We start from the raw sequence: 16896 nt of genomic DNA on the forward strand, positions 1-16896 counted from the left end.
ATCTACATGTAATGTGTTTAGTATGTTGCTTACAAACTGACTGGGATAAAAACATATTCCCCTCAGTGGAGGTAATCACGATACACATGGTTTTAACGGGCAATCCACAACAGTGCCATGCAGTTAAGACAATCCCCCGCTGCTGGTCAGGGCCATTTCTCATACTTAACTCAAATGAATGTATTTCTTACTCTTACAGCTTTACTCAACTCAGCTGCTTAAAACAAACACTTAAATTACACTTTTATGAAAGAGTTTGAAGGTTACAACCTCCAAAAACATTGCTTCGAGTATTTCTCTATCCTTTTGAATATTATTATGATATGGTGGCGACCCTGTCCAGTCAGCCTAATTGTAGTGTTATCTCACTGCTGAGATATTGTGCATGTTAATAAAGTATGAGCCAGTCTACTACTATAACTAAGTCTGATCATTCATTCATATCATTGCTGGTCCCACTCTGTCAAACATTTTCTTTTTTATAAATACTCTGTGTTGTTACACCTCTCTATTTGGGTTAGACACTGACTTTTTCTGGCCTGGACAGCAGACTGCCATCCCTCACTCTCTCTGTAGTTTCTACATTCTTTTCCAGTAAAAAATATTTATTATTATTATTATTATTTTCATTTCTCTAGTTGAGGGTAAAGGACAGAGGATGTCACCTCCTTGTTAATCCCTATGTGTGTGATTTGTGAATAAAGGCTTTGTAAATAACTACAATTAAAAACAAATTTATATCAACACGATTGCCGAGATGTATGCTGTAACCAATGAATTCAGCTCTGATATTAGTTGTCGACTGTAACACAGGTGAGCTGGATAGTTGTACTGTGTAAGGCCGAGTTTTAAAGCACATGTTGCGGAGCTCAGAAATCAGGAAGCCATTAAACTGCAGGGACCCTCACATATAAACAAGGAAAAGACCAGATCATGCAACATTAACACTGAAACATTAAGTGTTGATGACTCAATATGTAGAGCATTTAATCTGCATGAGATCATCATTGCTCATTTATCACACCTTCACAGGTGCATTCTTTATTTAAAAAAGAAAATGAAAAACAGTTGTTCTTTTAGTGAACATGGCTTGTGAAAGTCTTTTCTGATAAGTTGTGAGGTGCAGAGGAGTTCCGGCTTCGACAACAGACTATAGATAATAGCAGTAAAACAGAGGTATCATTCCTGCGCTATTTTCTCAAGGAGCACTCGTTCAAAACCGCTGCCCGTTGCCATGGCAACAGCAAAAATGTTGATGCTGGACCTTGTATATCATTGCATTTTATTGCCGTTGCTGGGAAATGACTCACAAAGTGCTCTCAGTCGCACATGCACAGGCTCGCAGTAATGGGACACCTTGTCACATTTGGTGTGTGTGTGTGTGTGTGTGGGGGGGGCAAAGTACGACTGCATAATTTTATTCATCCACCCTGTCTTTTTATGGAAGCTGTACTTCTTCCTTTCTGCACACCGACATCACTTTTAAAAGCTTTGCAGATACAAATCACGTGAGCACGACGCAATGTCTTTTTCACCAATTTAAAAGAAATATTTCTAATACTGTTATTTTTGCAAAAAACTAACTTGATGTTCAAAAACATGGGCCATGTCCTATTCTGGGATTTCTTATAATTTATAGCTTGTCACATATTTATTCACCATCAGTGTTCTTATGTAAAATTAAGCAACGGCAACTCTCTTAGTTGCAGGGCTGATGCAGAATTCAATTATTGTCCCACATTCATTGCAAACAAACCCTAAGCCCAAACTACCAGGGCACAAGTCACTCTGATGTTTGACTGATTATTCAAAGCTGATATTCAGTTTTAATTTGCACTGGTCCAAAAATGGAGGGAGACGTTTGAGATTTGCATGTTGGGTCATTTATAGCAGGCTTCTGAAAACATGTGGAATATTTAAAGCCTTTTATAAAACAAAATTTAAACAGTAAAACAAAGAGAACAGAGAGCTGGGTGTCGGGGGATATAGAAAGAAGAAAAAAGGACCCACAAAAGCTTCTGCACTTATCAGAGAGTGTACCTTTTGTTTTACTTGATTTGTGGCCATCAGTAGAGAGGAACCTTTTTGATGTAGGTTCCTTAAACATTGTCTCAAAAGCCAGAGCTGGTTGCATTAATTGTTTCATGCATTACATTACATTTAATTTAGCTGATGCTTTTATACAAAGCGACGTCCAATAAGTGCATTCAACCATGAGGGTTTTTTTCTTAATCCAAGGTGTAGTCGGAAGAGATGTGTCTTTAGCCTGCGGCAGAAGATGTGTAGACTTTCTGCTGTCCTGATGTCAATGGGAGCTCGTTTCCCCCATTTAGGAGCCAGGACAGCAAACAATGTTCAAACCCTTAATTACGCCTTTGGTGAGTCATGTGTAAACATTTTATTATCTTAATAGATAAATACTGTTAATTCATAAGTCATGAACTACTGCACAGGATTTTAAGTTTACAAATAAAAATTTAATTCAAATGGAAAGAAAAGTTACAGTCAGGTGATGAGAAGACGCGTCATTCACAGACGAGAAGAAGTTCCGCTGTCCAGCTTTCATCAAAACAGCATTTTAATGTCAACGCCATTTGAAGGAGGAGTTCAACTTTTTACTTATTATTTCAATATGCTTTTTCCAGTCCCTTCCTGAGTAAGAAAAAAAGATTAATAGCTCTCTCACATCTGTTCGTTAAATATGAAGCTGCAGCCGCCAGGTAAGATCTCAAGTTGGCATTTCGTTTTCATTTGGTGAGAAAGCAAATGAGAAATATTTCCCAATGTGCTGAAATAATCTTTGCACATAATCAACAATGTATTGCATGAATTTCATCAAAAGTTCCTGCTGCAGTCGCAAGTAATAACATGACGTTTTTGATTGGAAAAAATATCAAAGTTTCACATGTTTAAATTATTCATAATGCATCATGAATCTTCTATTAACACAGTACAGAAATAGCAAGGCATTAGTTGATAGATACAAATAAATCTATTCCATTACAATAAAAATATGGACATACAGAGTTCCTTTACTTACTATGTAGCTATTTTTTCAAATCAATTTATTGTATCTTAAGTATCTTAAAATATTTGAAATATAAATACTATTTGCCAAAAAAAAGTGTGAATTACAACGAATAAAGAATACATTTGAAGTAACGCATATAACAAAATAACTGCAGGTTCAAACATTGAATGTTATATATTATTAATACAAACCAATATACTCTGCTATGCATATATTAGCTGCTGCGGATTTGTAATATAATAACACTAAGCCACATTTTTCAAATGCTATGGAATACCGGACCCTGGAGAACGACTAGTATCCTGTCAACTGGTAAATTACGATGTTAAAGAATCTGTCTGACAGAGGTTAAAACTGACACTGTTAAAATCCTCACGTTTGTTGTGAGAGCTCTGATTCTGAATCGCCTCATGAATGTGACTCTCATGAAGAATCTGAATTTGAGCCATCGCATTATTCAAATGATGTCTGCCACCAGGGGAGGAGAGAGACTTTCCACTGTGATGAGGCGGCGGCCTGTTAAGACACAACACACAGTAAAAAGTTCAGCAACTGAATATATAGCCCACTTAGTTTAAGTGCTGTGAAAATGCCACATACCCCCGTCTGTCCTCTGGAGAAGTTGGCATGAGCATAAAGCAGCACTGCAATGTCATGGTGTCCGGCGTCCAGTGCGATGGACAGGGCTGTGCTTTCATCCTGAAAACATAAAATCATACAAATTACAAGAGGTTTTCCAGTTTATTGTACATTTGCAGGGGACAAGTGCATATTTTTATATTTAATGAAGCTTCTCTGTTTTTCCTGACATACTTTAAATTCTTTATCAAAATGTTTACTGTCTGTGTTTGTAATTCAGAGTGAGTTGTGGCAGTGAGTCACATACAACCGTCGGTCAGGGTGGCGTCGCAGTCTGCCTGGGCCAGCAGGAGTTTCACGATGTCAGCGTGGCCATGCTCGCCTCGCACCACATCAGCGCGGTGGAGCCCTCGTCATCCTGGAGATTGACCTCCGCCCCCTGTGCCAGGAGGGCCTGCACCACGCCCATTCTGCCGTGGCTCACAGCCAGCATGAGAGCTGTCTGACCGGCCTGGACGGCAGACGGCAGGGGTCAAACGCAGCACGCAAAGGTTAATGATGCTGAGTCGACACATCTCCAACATTTCAAATTCTAATTAATTGTCTGTGTGACCTCAGGTCTCTTGTCAGTGGATCAGGCGAGCTGAGAAGTTTCTACTATATAGGCAAGCATATATACATGATGAAAAATAAATTATTAATGAGTGAATGATTAGGAGCTTTTTGTAAATCGTTTGTCAGATAAAGAAAATTATACAAATAACTTCTAAAGGAATTATTAGAAAGTTATGGACCTGTAAAAGAACTTGTACAGGTCCATAACTAGTGTCACAATATGCTAATGTATTCACAGAAATGTACAAATAAACAAAAAAAAACTTTCGATAACCACACTTAATGGCTGCAAGATTGATTTTTCTATTACGTGAGAATAGAAATAACAGACATACTGGACATAATAGGTGAGACACATCAAGACAGAATGTGACACAGGGGGTGATGGGACATATATACATATTTTATACATGCATATATACATACATACACAAGCATTCAAAAATTGAAATTCACAAGAAAGTAGTAAAATCAGTAAAATAGTAAAAAAGTAATGAGGAAAAAGTTTTTTACTGTGTTTTCCCTTACGTCTTTTTTCTCATGCAGGAACAGAGATATAACCCCATAGCTGACATTCACAGATCTGACATACACATGTAATAATCCAAAAGAAACAAACCTCCTCTTATAGTAAGAAGGAATCAGCAACAAGTTTGGTAGACATCATTTCGGTAAAACAAAAGTGCAAACGGGAAGTCACATCCACCACCTGAGGACAGACTGACTCACCTGGCTGGCCCTGGCGTTGACGTCTCCCTTTGTGAAGAGCTGCTCCACAACCCTCATGTCCTCCGCAGTCTCCACAGCTGCGAGCGCCGCCAGCATGATGGGCGTGTAGCCGGCTTTGTTCTGCTGATTCACGTTGCACACCCTCTGTGGGGGATGGTGCCCAGTTGGTCCCAGCGGACAACACAAGAGAGGGAAGGAGAGGATTTGAAGGAATGATATCATTTGTGTGGCTCATATCCAGCGACACTGACTGTTCTGAGTTTTACTATGGTGAAAACCCCTGGTGAGAAATGACCGTTTTCTTTTTAAAAATAGAATGGATCTACATTAAAGGTCACACATAAATGAGGCGTACACGCAGACATAGAAACCATGGAAGCACTCTAGACGCTTTAAAGCAGCACTATGTAAGTTTTGCTGAGGCACCAGAAGACTCCCTTCAACAGGAGCGGGAGCTGGAGGCCTCAGGTTCCCAACATTCCACCAAACCGAACCGCTCACTCAAGTCTTTAACCAAACCTCAGTGCAATCCTGGCGTCAGTGCAATCCTCTGTACATAGCCTATCACAGAATTGAAGGGGAGTGCTCATAAAATTGTCATTGCCGTGGACTAACATAATCAGCTGATCTCAGGGGCCCCTCTCAGCTTGGGGGCCCAGGCAAGTGCTCACTTTTGCCTACCCTGTTGCAACGCCCCTGCTTAAACAAAAACATGCCGAGTGGTGTATATTACCCATCATCCCTGGTGTCCCATAGCTCCATAAATAACTGAGCTTTCATTCCCGCTGTGCAATTAACAGTTCTCAAAAAGCATGTATTTCGAGAGTGCTTGAGTTTCACATAATTGCTAACAACACACACTCTCAGTGCATAATCAGAAGCATCACACTTCAAACCTTCAGGGTTCTCTTTTTTTTCTTATCCTCAGACATAGACAGTTAGACAGACAGTTACTGAAATAAAAAAATACATTCTTGATACAGTATTTGAATATGTTCTTTGTTTATTTTTGATTTTATGTTATATTTCACCTGTCCTCAGTCGATCCACAGAGAGAAAAACCCCCTCAAGCAGTAGCAACGCTTTAGACAAACGACAGAGACGATATTTCCCCATTCTTCATAATCACTGCTCTCTGAACTTCTGTCCCCTTATACTCCACTGGAGAAATGTTCAAACACTCCATGATGATTCATCAATGTGAATAGTGCGGAAACATGCGCTGCCCGCAGCTGTCTGGGACGTATGGGGATCGATAAAGAATTTTAAGAGCTGCTTCATGAGCAAGACCACAAAGCATGTGGTTCCTTTTAAACCCTTTTGATAGAAAAAGAAAACATCTCACTTGGTTGGTTTCGCAAACGTCAATAAACTCGTTCTATTCACTCTGCTGTTATACGAGGCCAGGGTTTCATTTGAGCAATAGTTATTCAGTTACCGTTTAATTGTATGTAGTGCATTATACTCTACTGCTTTCATATTGTCCTTGGAAGTTTAGTTTGACCTCATGATCCACAGAGTAACTCTTGTTGGCCTATCTGCCTCGAAGTGCTATTGAGAAGCATAGTAATGCTGAACCAGGATGCTTATTCATATAACCTGTGTATCCTTGCTTCTTTCTCTGCTGTGGAATCATCATCCAGTACTTTACTCAAAAGCACAGTAGTTGTTTCAAGTTTCTAAAATGCATACCACGCAGATAAGTTTCTCTTAACCCTTCTTTGGTTATGCAAAGAGAGAAAACTGTGGAGAAACAGAATAAATTCTCACAGCGAGGAGCGACAGACAAAAAACTAAAAAGTAAGGAACTTTGTTAGAATACACGATGACCCGAGTTGCAACCGTACCTGCATCAGCAGTCTCTTGACAATGCCCAAAGTTGGAGTGAGACACGCTGTAGTGCAGAGCTGTGTTTCCATTGCCGTCGACCATATTAGCAAGTGTACTGCAATACCGCAGGCGAAATGACCCGGAACGCTGACAAGTAGTCTGCCACAGCATCGGGAGCAGCCGACTTGTGGCTGGACGCAGAGAACCACTCCTGCTGGAGCGTTTGTAGGCAGTTATGCTGCAAGGGACAGAATAAAAAACTCAAATATGGGTATACTTTTTCATGCATCCTCATAAATGCCTTGCAAGATGCAGCCATAACTCACAGTGTGTGGAGCAATTTCGACTTTGAATCGATGGGAATATCTTTTACAGGGATGAGAGCGACAGAACACAGACGAAGAGCGTCGTAAAGAAACAAATAACTGTAACGCTATAAACTCCCTTTGGGAAAATCTACAAACAACATCATAAAGGAAGAGGCTTAAGAATCTGTTTTTCCTTCCACTGGCAAAAACTTTGTAACATGTTGAGTGTTTTCCATTTCAAGTTACATCATAGGATTTATCTTGACTGTTGAACTTCCTGTAGCTGAATATGAAAGTGAGGCGTCTCTTTCACTGTGAAATATCATTGTTTCTAAGTTCAAGCAAAATGCCACACATTCCTGTGCTATTTGTTTCCAATGCCGAACTCCTTTCTTTCTGAATGACAGAACTTGAACACACCCTGTCCCGGCATCTCCCCACGCACGCTCAATCTGTTACATACCATTAAATGTGGTAAACACACACACACACACACACACAAATGTTTGTACTTCTATCTTCGTGAAGACACTCATTGACATAATACATTCCTTAGCCACTTACCCTAACATTAACTATCCAAACTAAATGCCTAACCCTAAACCTTACCCTAACTCTTACCTAATTATAACTCTAAAACCAAACCTTAACCCTCAAACAGCCCATTGAAAAAGTGAAGACAGGTCAAAATGTCCTCATTCTGTAATAAATAATAATAATAATTTGTATAGCGCTTTTAAAAAGGTACTCGAAGGCACTTAACGTGGTAAAAACAGTGACGCTAAAAACAATAACAATAATGTATCATTATAGCAGTTAAAAGACAGTAATTTTACATTAAAAACAATTATAATACATAAATAGATCATAGATTAAAAGCAGATTTAAAAAGGTGAGTTTTGTAGGGTCTATGCTTAAAATGGTCCTCACAAAGATATAAGTACAGGAACCCCCCCCCCCGGCCACACACACACACACACACACACACACACACACACACAAACACACACACGTACACAAACACATACACACACACACTAACACACACACACACAAACACACACACACACACACACACACACACACACACATCAATATCAATACCTCTCACTCTGAATATAGAGAACAAAACATACCAATTCCCTGCTGGGTAAAGCTGTGGCATCACTCAGGTGCATCTTTAAGGCTTGACAAGCAGAAAAAATCTTTCACTTAACTTGCACCTAAAATAAATAAAATGCCACATATTACACAGTGTCAGTTTCCCACGAGAGAAGACAACCCAATGTTACACTCACACAGTAAAATATTAAGATGCATTGAGGCTTTTTTAAAGCAGGAATCTTATTCAACTGAGAGGCTTTGGCTTTAAAGACTCTGACATTACCTCTGTTGTGTGAGCGACCTTGACGCTTTCACCCCCTTGTTGGAGCCTCCTTTGCCCTTTCTTGCTTGGGTTGCACCTTGAAAGGGTTCCCTTAACTTTTTGTTTCCTCTCTTGTCCCCTTCCTCGGAGTTTCCCTTCTCACTGACCGGGAGCTCGTAAGACGACATGGGGTCCAATCTAAGGGCAAAAAGCAAGAGTTAATACACAGAGAAAATATCTATTGTATCACATCCAAGTGTTAAGCAGTAAAATATTAGTTTAGACGTCAGATACTAACCCTGTTGTCACCCTCATAGAACTTCATGCTCCTCCTGTTACTGCTACAGCCTGGTTCTCCCATTCTGTTTCTTTATCACAGGCCGCTGCACGCCAGGGTTAGCTGACATGTCCTAAAATAATGATGAAACCACTGCATCTGAAGCTTAACATAGACAACTCCTAACTCCTGCAGTTTGTTTTATTAAATGCACACATACACATACGCATACATATACAACAGATATAAAGATTTAAGGAGAACGTTTCCTGACACCAGTTCCTCCTACAAACCCATTCAATTTTAGACTCCCAGCCACAAACTGCTATGTGGAGTGACTGCCTTCCCAAACCAGATATCATTCCAAACATTGCAAGTGTATCCCTCAGAAGTCAAACCTGCCAAGCCAAAGGCAGCCACTTCCTTTCAACCTAACACAAGTATAAACTGGGCCTCAGGAGTGGTCTGGAAAATGAATATTTTAACATAAACTAAAGTTTTGCAGGGGAGTTTTGTATCCTCCGAATGTTGACTGTATTTCTAATGAAGATTATCATATCACATTGCCACACACACGTGTTTACCTTGCAGGGCCGAGGATGACTGTTGCTCCAACAGCTGTATCATTCTTTCACCTCAGACTCAGTACCGCTCTGTTGGCAGGTTTCTGGATGGTTTTTTCACATTTAGAAGAGTGGACTGAAAGTTGAGATGGAGACTGGTACTCTCTGCTGACTGTGGAGGAAAGAGGACGTTGGTAACATTTTTCAAGAGTACCAATATGACGTTACAGCATCTTACATAAGAATAATCAAGCATCAAAGGTACCAAGTGGAGTTTTTGACAACTGTTTGGTGCTATGGAGCTTTATTTTAAAGAGTGTGTTTCTATTGTATTTGCAAGCACAAAGATTTTCTAATTTGGGTTAGTGTTAAGCAAGATGACTGATGTACATTGGTTTCATGCTATTGGTGTATGAGGGAAGACATTTCTTCAGGATACACACAATGATTTTTGGTGAGATACAACACAAGTGTTTGTTCATAAGAAAACTCCACAGGGTATCTTTAGAAGCAAATCCCTGCAGGGTTACCTGGTGGCTGAGAATCTAAATGATGGACTTCTGTTTCTCCTTGTGCTGCAGCTTTGTTGTTGCCGGACCACCTGGAGCTGTCATTTCCTCGACCACTGTACTGCTTTGAACAGTCCTCTGTGAGCAGGTTCCCATGCTCCCCGAGGAGCTTCTGCATCTTTTCTATGTAGTGGTTAAGCTCAGGGTCCCACTGGGACTGCGCAGATTGCTGGAAACTCTGGGCAGGTGTACTGCGTGAAGCTGAAAAATCCTGTATCCTCCCCTCTCCTACACCGATACTTCTTGTCTTCATAGGGTCAGGCAGATGAGATGGTCCAGAGGCCATATTTCGGGTTTTCAGTCCTACCAGGAAATTCTCATTAATGTTTGTGAACCCAACACCAGTGTCTCTGGTCATTTTGAGAGCATTTCCTACCAGATTTGCAGTTCCGACACCAATGGTACGGGTCTCTGGGGTGCACTTGATGTCTGTGACCCGGTTCCCTACAGACACAGCCCTTGTAAGAGTCGGAGTGGTGTTGGTGTGCTTGTCTTGGGTACTGAGGAGAGTATTAGTGCTGGAGTCTGTGCTGAAGGTATGTCTGGTGTTGGTAAAGCGAGACACTGAGCTGGATACAGTGTTGGTACGCTGTGAAGCTGTCAGCGGTGATGCCATGATTCCCAGTTCAGCTCTTCTGATTGGATCTGTGGCCATACCTTCAGAAACCAGTTCCTTTGGTTCACAGATGATCACATCAACAGAACAGTCCCCACTAGCCACTGAACGATACTGAGTCTTTCCTTCCTTTAACCCCACAATCTCCATTGGTTTCTCTGTGTTGGTTTCTGCATCACACATCTTAATCTCCGTCAAAACTCCCTGTGTGTTTGTTAAAACCTGAATCCCTACGCCCTTTTCTTTGGTCTCAACTCGCTCTCTGACCTCCCAGTGGCTCATGGGTACATCTGGTCCTGTGCAAACATTCCTCAGCTCCGGTCCACAACATGATACCCCCACACTCTTTACCTCTGTTGCCTCCCCCGTGCTGGTGTCCCGTACCTCTGTGTGATTACCCACTCCCTGGCTTGTGGTGTGAGGCCTCGCTTCGATGCCTGTGCTCACAGTGGATGGCTTTGCAAGACATGCTTTGTCAGCTCTGCTCCTAGCTCCTGCCGCCTGAAGCTCCAGTTTCAGCCGACTCATCTCTGTCTGGAGGGCTGATTCTTTCAACTCTGCTTCCAAGTAAGAAATTCTCTCCTTCAGGGCACCAATTAATAGTTGTTGGGCATCAAGCTCTGCTTCCCTTACACTGTAAATTCCAAGATTAACTTCAGACACCTCTGTTGCAATGGATCTAGTCTCTACCTGATTTGTGTACACACATTTGTTTTCTTTTAAAGGTTTAGGCAACGTGACGTCTTCATCAATTCCAACTAGGTCTGTCTTTTCATGAGCAGAGGTATGGCCTTGTCCTAGCCTAGCTTGCACATTTCCACCCTTGAGGCTTCTTTCCAGTGCCTGCATCTCTTTAGTCAGCTTCCTGAATTCACTTAGGTTGGTTGGGTCACTCTGCACTGTGTGTCCCTCTTCTGTATGCACCTTGTTCTCAATATCAGACCTTTCCATGCTATCAGCTCTCCTCCAGATCCCATCGTTCATGTCCTCATTGTCACTCTGGTTCTTGAGCTGAGAGACGAGTTGCCTCTTTTCCTCCTGAAGGACTGATATTTTTACCTGGAGGATAGGGATGATTTTCACCTGCTCTTCCAATTCCTTCAGCCTCTGCAGAGCTACCACCATCTGGTCACGGACAAGCTGCAGGTGCATGGAGCCGGGACTCGGAACTGGAGTTGTTCTACCAGAGCTCTGTGGGCTAAATTTCAGGCTCCCTGTGCTGCCTCTGGTGCCAAGAGATGAGCTAAGGTGAACATTCACATCACTCCCTGTGCCAGTAGACTTGTTTCCACTGTTGTTCTGATTATATGCCACTAGGCCAGTGAAGGGGGAGAGTGAACCAGGGGAGCTTACCCCTCCAAAGCTGGCCAGTCGTCGCCGAGGTTGGGGCTGAGGTGGAGGCTGAGGTGGAGGCTGGCTGGTCACCTCCTGCTCCAGATGCTTGTGGGTCTCCATAATAGGTCTTTTTAGAGATCTTACAGTAGGTTGAGGCTTTGACTCAGTAAGTATTTGAGACTTTTCTAGTCCCTCATTCCTTGTCAGCTTATTGTCCAAGGAGGAACCATGTGGAGAGGAAGTGGTGGTCGACCTCTCGTTGTGGCAGACAAACCCAATTGTCTTGTATTATCTGTGCTTGATGATGTGAAGGATTCTTCAGAATACCCCTGACTGGATGAAACACCACTCTGCGTTTTTTCTGCATTATTGACAGCCGCTCTGGGCCGCCTCTTAAGGCTTAGCCGCTTAATGATGGTGCAGTTTTGGAAACTGTCCACAAACTTGAGGTTTCCCACGTCCGACTGATGAATGTAATCAATCCCAAAGTAGTTAGGAACACACTCTTCAGTGCTTTGACCTATTAGAATAGTGATAAATTATTTTTAAAAATAGTCCAAACACAGGGCTAGAGAGAAGAAAATCTAAATACACGCTTTGTGGAAATGTCTCCAAATGTCCTCTCTGAATGCATGTAATAAAAACACAAGTTATCATTACCTTTACGAAATTTTAAACTATAAATTAGACATCAAATTCACAACACTATTTATATTGATCATTTCAAGCATTTTAACTCTTCATAATAACTGCAACCATGCCATGCTATATACTTGATATCATTACAGTTTTTTTCCCTTACCTCAGTGTTACACGCTCATCAATGAGCCATCTATTTGAGTCTAAAGTCTTTTTCGTCTGTCACCTCGAAATTCGTTTTCTGACTACAATCTCTTTCTCTCTGTCCAACAAGAAGAGGAGGGACGGAGGAGGACTTTCCAATCGTGTAGACAGTCTGTTTTCAGTAGTCACTTCTCTGCAAATGGTATGTCTCTACATAGACTGAACCCACTCTATAATTACTTTGCAACTCTCCCTCTAAATGCCCAGCCATACTCTTGGCAGGTTTTTTCAACCACAGACCATCTTCCAAGTATTTCCGCCAGTGAATAAACAAAAAGTAAGAGTAGATCTTACACATTTATGAAACACTTGACACAATAAATATTGTAATTCATAAACAGGTATAACTGTACTCGTATGGCTGGAGTCAAACAATATAAGTTGATGGAGGCACTCCCTTCTTGGCAATGTTAAGTTTTAATTTACATTTCAATCACTGAATAAGAGACTAAATACATTTTGTGAATCACACAACACAAAATGTACAATTTATGTTAAAATGATTACCAATTTCAGAAATTAAGTTATTGTAATAGTAGACATTGTAGTTACCTGACACAGTTCTCAAGATGTAACGGCCTTGATCCATGAATATACGTTTCAAAAGGAGCCAATTAAAGAGCAACCCCTGTACATCCAGTTAACTGAACAGATATGGAAATAAAACGTAAATGCTTCCCATCTTGATTATTAGCTTTTCTATGTAAGGTATGATGATACCTTACATAGAAAAGCTCTCTCTCTCTCTCTCTCTCTCTCTCTCTCTCTCTCTCTCTCTCTCTCTCTCTCTCTCTCTCTCTCTCGGTCCAGGTTCAGCAGTCTATATACTAACCTTGCAGTGCTTACACAAAGGAAATGCTATACCAGGCCATTAGATCTTATGGTTAATTCTGCAAAAGTCACAGCGGGCAAAAGCCTATAAGCATCAGCGCACAACAGTGACTCACATCATTGCATTGCCATATCACTTTCTCATCAGTAAGCACCTTCTGTTTTCAGCATGCAGAGGTTTTATCTCGCAAATAATGCACATAGGCTCCAGTTCAGTCTTATTCAGCACTTGTGAACAAACCCTAACAAAGCCTCAGTTACAGAATGTAATGTAATGTTATGTTATTTTATGTAATGTTATGTTATGTTATGTTATGTTATGTTATGTTATTTTATTTGATGTTATGTTATGTTATGTTATGTTATGTTATGCTATAATATGCTATGCTATGCTATAATATGCTATGTTATTTCATGCTATGCTATGGTATGCTGTGTTATGCTGTGTTATGCTATGCTATGCTATGCTATGCTATGCTATGCTATGTCATGTTGTGTTATGATATGTTATGTCATGTTATGTTATTTCATGCTATGTTATGACATGCTATCATATTCTATGCTATGTTATGGTATACTATGGTAAGCAATGCTAAGCAATGTCATGCTTTTCAATTATGAGTAACATAATTTTGATATGTAGGCTATAAAATAAAAGTTACACACTGATCATTAATAATATGTTAGAGGTGTATATACCTACCGTATATTCTGCCCACTATGTAACATTAAGTGTAAGTTTTATGTGCTTATATGTATGTAAACATTTATTGTATATAAAATAAATTCTCATTGTGCATTAAAATCAGACATAACCCAGCCCCCACTCTGACACTCATCTAGATTCTGTGTGAACAAGTGGCCATGACATCAGCAAACTGTCTTTAGAGTCAGCCACAGTGACCCGTGTAGTGTATTTCTGCTGCTGTCAGATTAACGTTACAGTGACATTTAAATAAAAAAAATGTGGAACAAACAGAAACCATTTGAATGGGTTAGAAAGACGAGCATGAAAATATAAAAAACCTATTCAAAAAGCAACTCACATATCCTCATTCAATCATTCTGTCACTAACTTGCACAGTAGTGACAGCAGACTGACCCCTGGGGGCCATTGCATGTGTTCCCTCTAATGCCCCAGTTAGAATAGCACATAACAGAATACAGTTTGCGTCTTTTATTTCTCTGCATCTACCAATAGCCTGGGATAAGATAGGATTTACATGAACTTGGTTATCATCTATATAAGATTATTAAGAAATGTAACATATATTTTTTAACTAATTGCATGTAAGGAAAAACATAACCTTTGATCAGTCGGAATAAACATTGTTGGATTACTGGATTTGGCCCAGAGGCTGTTACCAGTCCGTACTGGCTGTTTTTCACTGAGCAATAAAGATCCTGGAAAATACTCTTTATGTTGGTCAGCTCAACGTTAGCTAAATATGTCAGGTCGTCATCATCAGGAGAATCCCATTGTGATGCAGGTCTGGGGCTGTTGTTCTTAATTAAGACTAAATGAATTGTATAAATACAGATAAGTGGCAAGATTTTGTTTTCAACACTTCCTTCTAAAATTCAAAATATGATTAAAGTAAAACAAAAACCTGGTAGTAACTGATAAACAAATGCTACTATAACAGAGTTCCACAAGTAGGCGCTGTTTTATCTAAAAGGGTCATAAGCTGAAATTACTTTGTGGGAGTTTTAAGAATTCGCCTGATTATGATTTAACTTGTAAGATACAACGAAGCAAAGAATCGCTCTCACATGTAAATAAAATTTCTCTTTTCTATATTTGTATTTATATCTTCGTTTGCATTTTGAGTTTATTATTTGCTGTTTTACTTTGAAGCTTCTTTTCCTTTACTTCCTATCTTTGTCTGGTTTCCCCCCTTCTTGATTGTCTGCACCTGAATCGATGTGTCACACCTGAGTTCTGGTGTCTTGCCTCCTTTATGCTCCTGGATTTCCTTGCACGTCAGTTTTGCTGGTTTGTCTCTTGTTTTTTTCATTGTGTCTCAGTTTTTGCTCCCTGTGTTGCTTGTTTGTTTCCTTTTACCTCTTGTCGTTGTTTTAGTTTGAACTTTTACTTTGCGTGTTTGAATTTATTTCCACACATTATGGGCTTCCTGTTTTGGGTCTGAACAAAAACCCGAGACCTTCACAATCAGGCAATGCTAACTTCTTTAGATTGTTATAATGCAATTTCAAAATGCTGTCATCATCAAGGCTCATCCTTATCTGGTAAAAACATTGAATTACCATTACTCGTAACACAAACATCATGATCATATGTCCCACATTTAGTGGTGTTCCATATTTTTACTCTTATATAAATGATCACCTACAAGTTTAAACTTAGGTTCTTATTTATATAGTTTTCGAAGAATACTTGACATACCCTATTTTGATCGACATTCCCATTTGTCAACTGCTCACTGAGGGCCTCACATTTTTATAGACAAAAAGGATATCTAAGAATAAATGAACAGTATGTTTTAGGTTTTATTAAGTTTGAGCGACCAGAGATTCCACAGCTTATGTTAATATTCATTTGACGTATTGTATTTTCCATATTGAACCTTGTACAGCGATGTCCTGAGGTAACTGATGGACAGGTCATTCCCACATGACAAACTGTTACACAATTCTGTGTTGATCGAACAGGCTGAGGATTTAAAATTCATTTTAAGAGAATATGATTATATCATCTGTTATATTAATCTGCCTTATAAGAGTTTAAGTCTATTAGACGTCAGTTCAGCACCATGTTCTGTTGCAGTTGCCTGGTGATTAGACACCATGGTTTGAAAGCCTCTCTTCATATATGGGCAGGTCACATTTATTGAGATTTAAATAAAACATTTATAAAAGTATTCAGTTTTTTAAATAAATAAAACCCAAGGACTAAATATTCTACACTCTTTAGTCACCCCTTGATTAGCTCACCGCTCTCTGACATCCTGATGGAAGGAGGGAAATATACTAACAAGATAACTATAGATGCAGTTTACACGCTGATGTGTGATGTATTTATTGTACAGCAGGTTTATTGTTTGACAAACCCTCTTAAAATTGATAATAGAGGCTAATGATCTAAAATCTCTCTATGTTTTCTTAATTCCAGGCTGGCCTCTCGAGGACCCTCAATATGAACAAAGCCAAGACGGCTTGACAGATCAATTAAAAGTCACAAAGCACCCAGGCCTCATGCAGCAGGAGATGGTGGACAACTACAACATGTTCAGGTGACAAAGAAGACAAAGATTATTCAGTTGGGAAACGTCCCAACAGTAATTTAATTTTAATAACAATTTTATGACTTGTCATAGGACATATTTTACTTTGTGAATGAAATTTTCTCAATAAACGTCCTAGGGCATTTTTATACAAAAAAA

The 16896-nt window shown here is 39.9% G+C and overlaps 1 protein-coding gene across 1 annotated transcript; it reads right to left on the reverse strand.

The window, feature by feature from the left end:
- Positions 1-2753: 2753 nt before the first annotated feature.
- On the reverse strand, positions 2754-13250 carry LOC117772194 (KN motif and ankyrin repeat domain-containing protein 1-like). The gene is given in 13 exon segments (XM_034603169.1): positions 2754-3547; positions 3632-3731; positions 3920-3995; positions 3998-4121; positions 4955-5098; positions 6797-6895; positions 6897-7022; positions 8229-8297; positions 8512-8656; positions 9371-9470; positions 9829-12054; positions 12057-12338; positions 13214-13250. Coding segments are annotated over 13 exon segments (3591 nt in total). The 3' UTR covers positions 2754-3484.
- Positions 13251-16896: the final 3646 nt, after the last annotated feature.

The sequence above is a fragment of the Hippoglossus hippoglossus genome, chromosome 12, assembly GCF_009819705.1.
Source record: "Hippoglossus hippoglossus isolate fHipHip1 chromosome 12, fHipHip1.pri, whole genome shotgun sequence".
In the NCBI taxonomy this organism is placed as follows: Eukaryota; Metazoa; Chordata; class Actinopteri; order Pleuronectiformes; family Pleuronectidae; genus Hippoglossus; species Hippoglossus hippoglossus.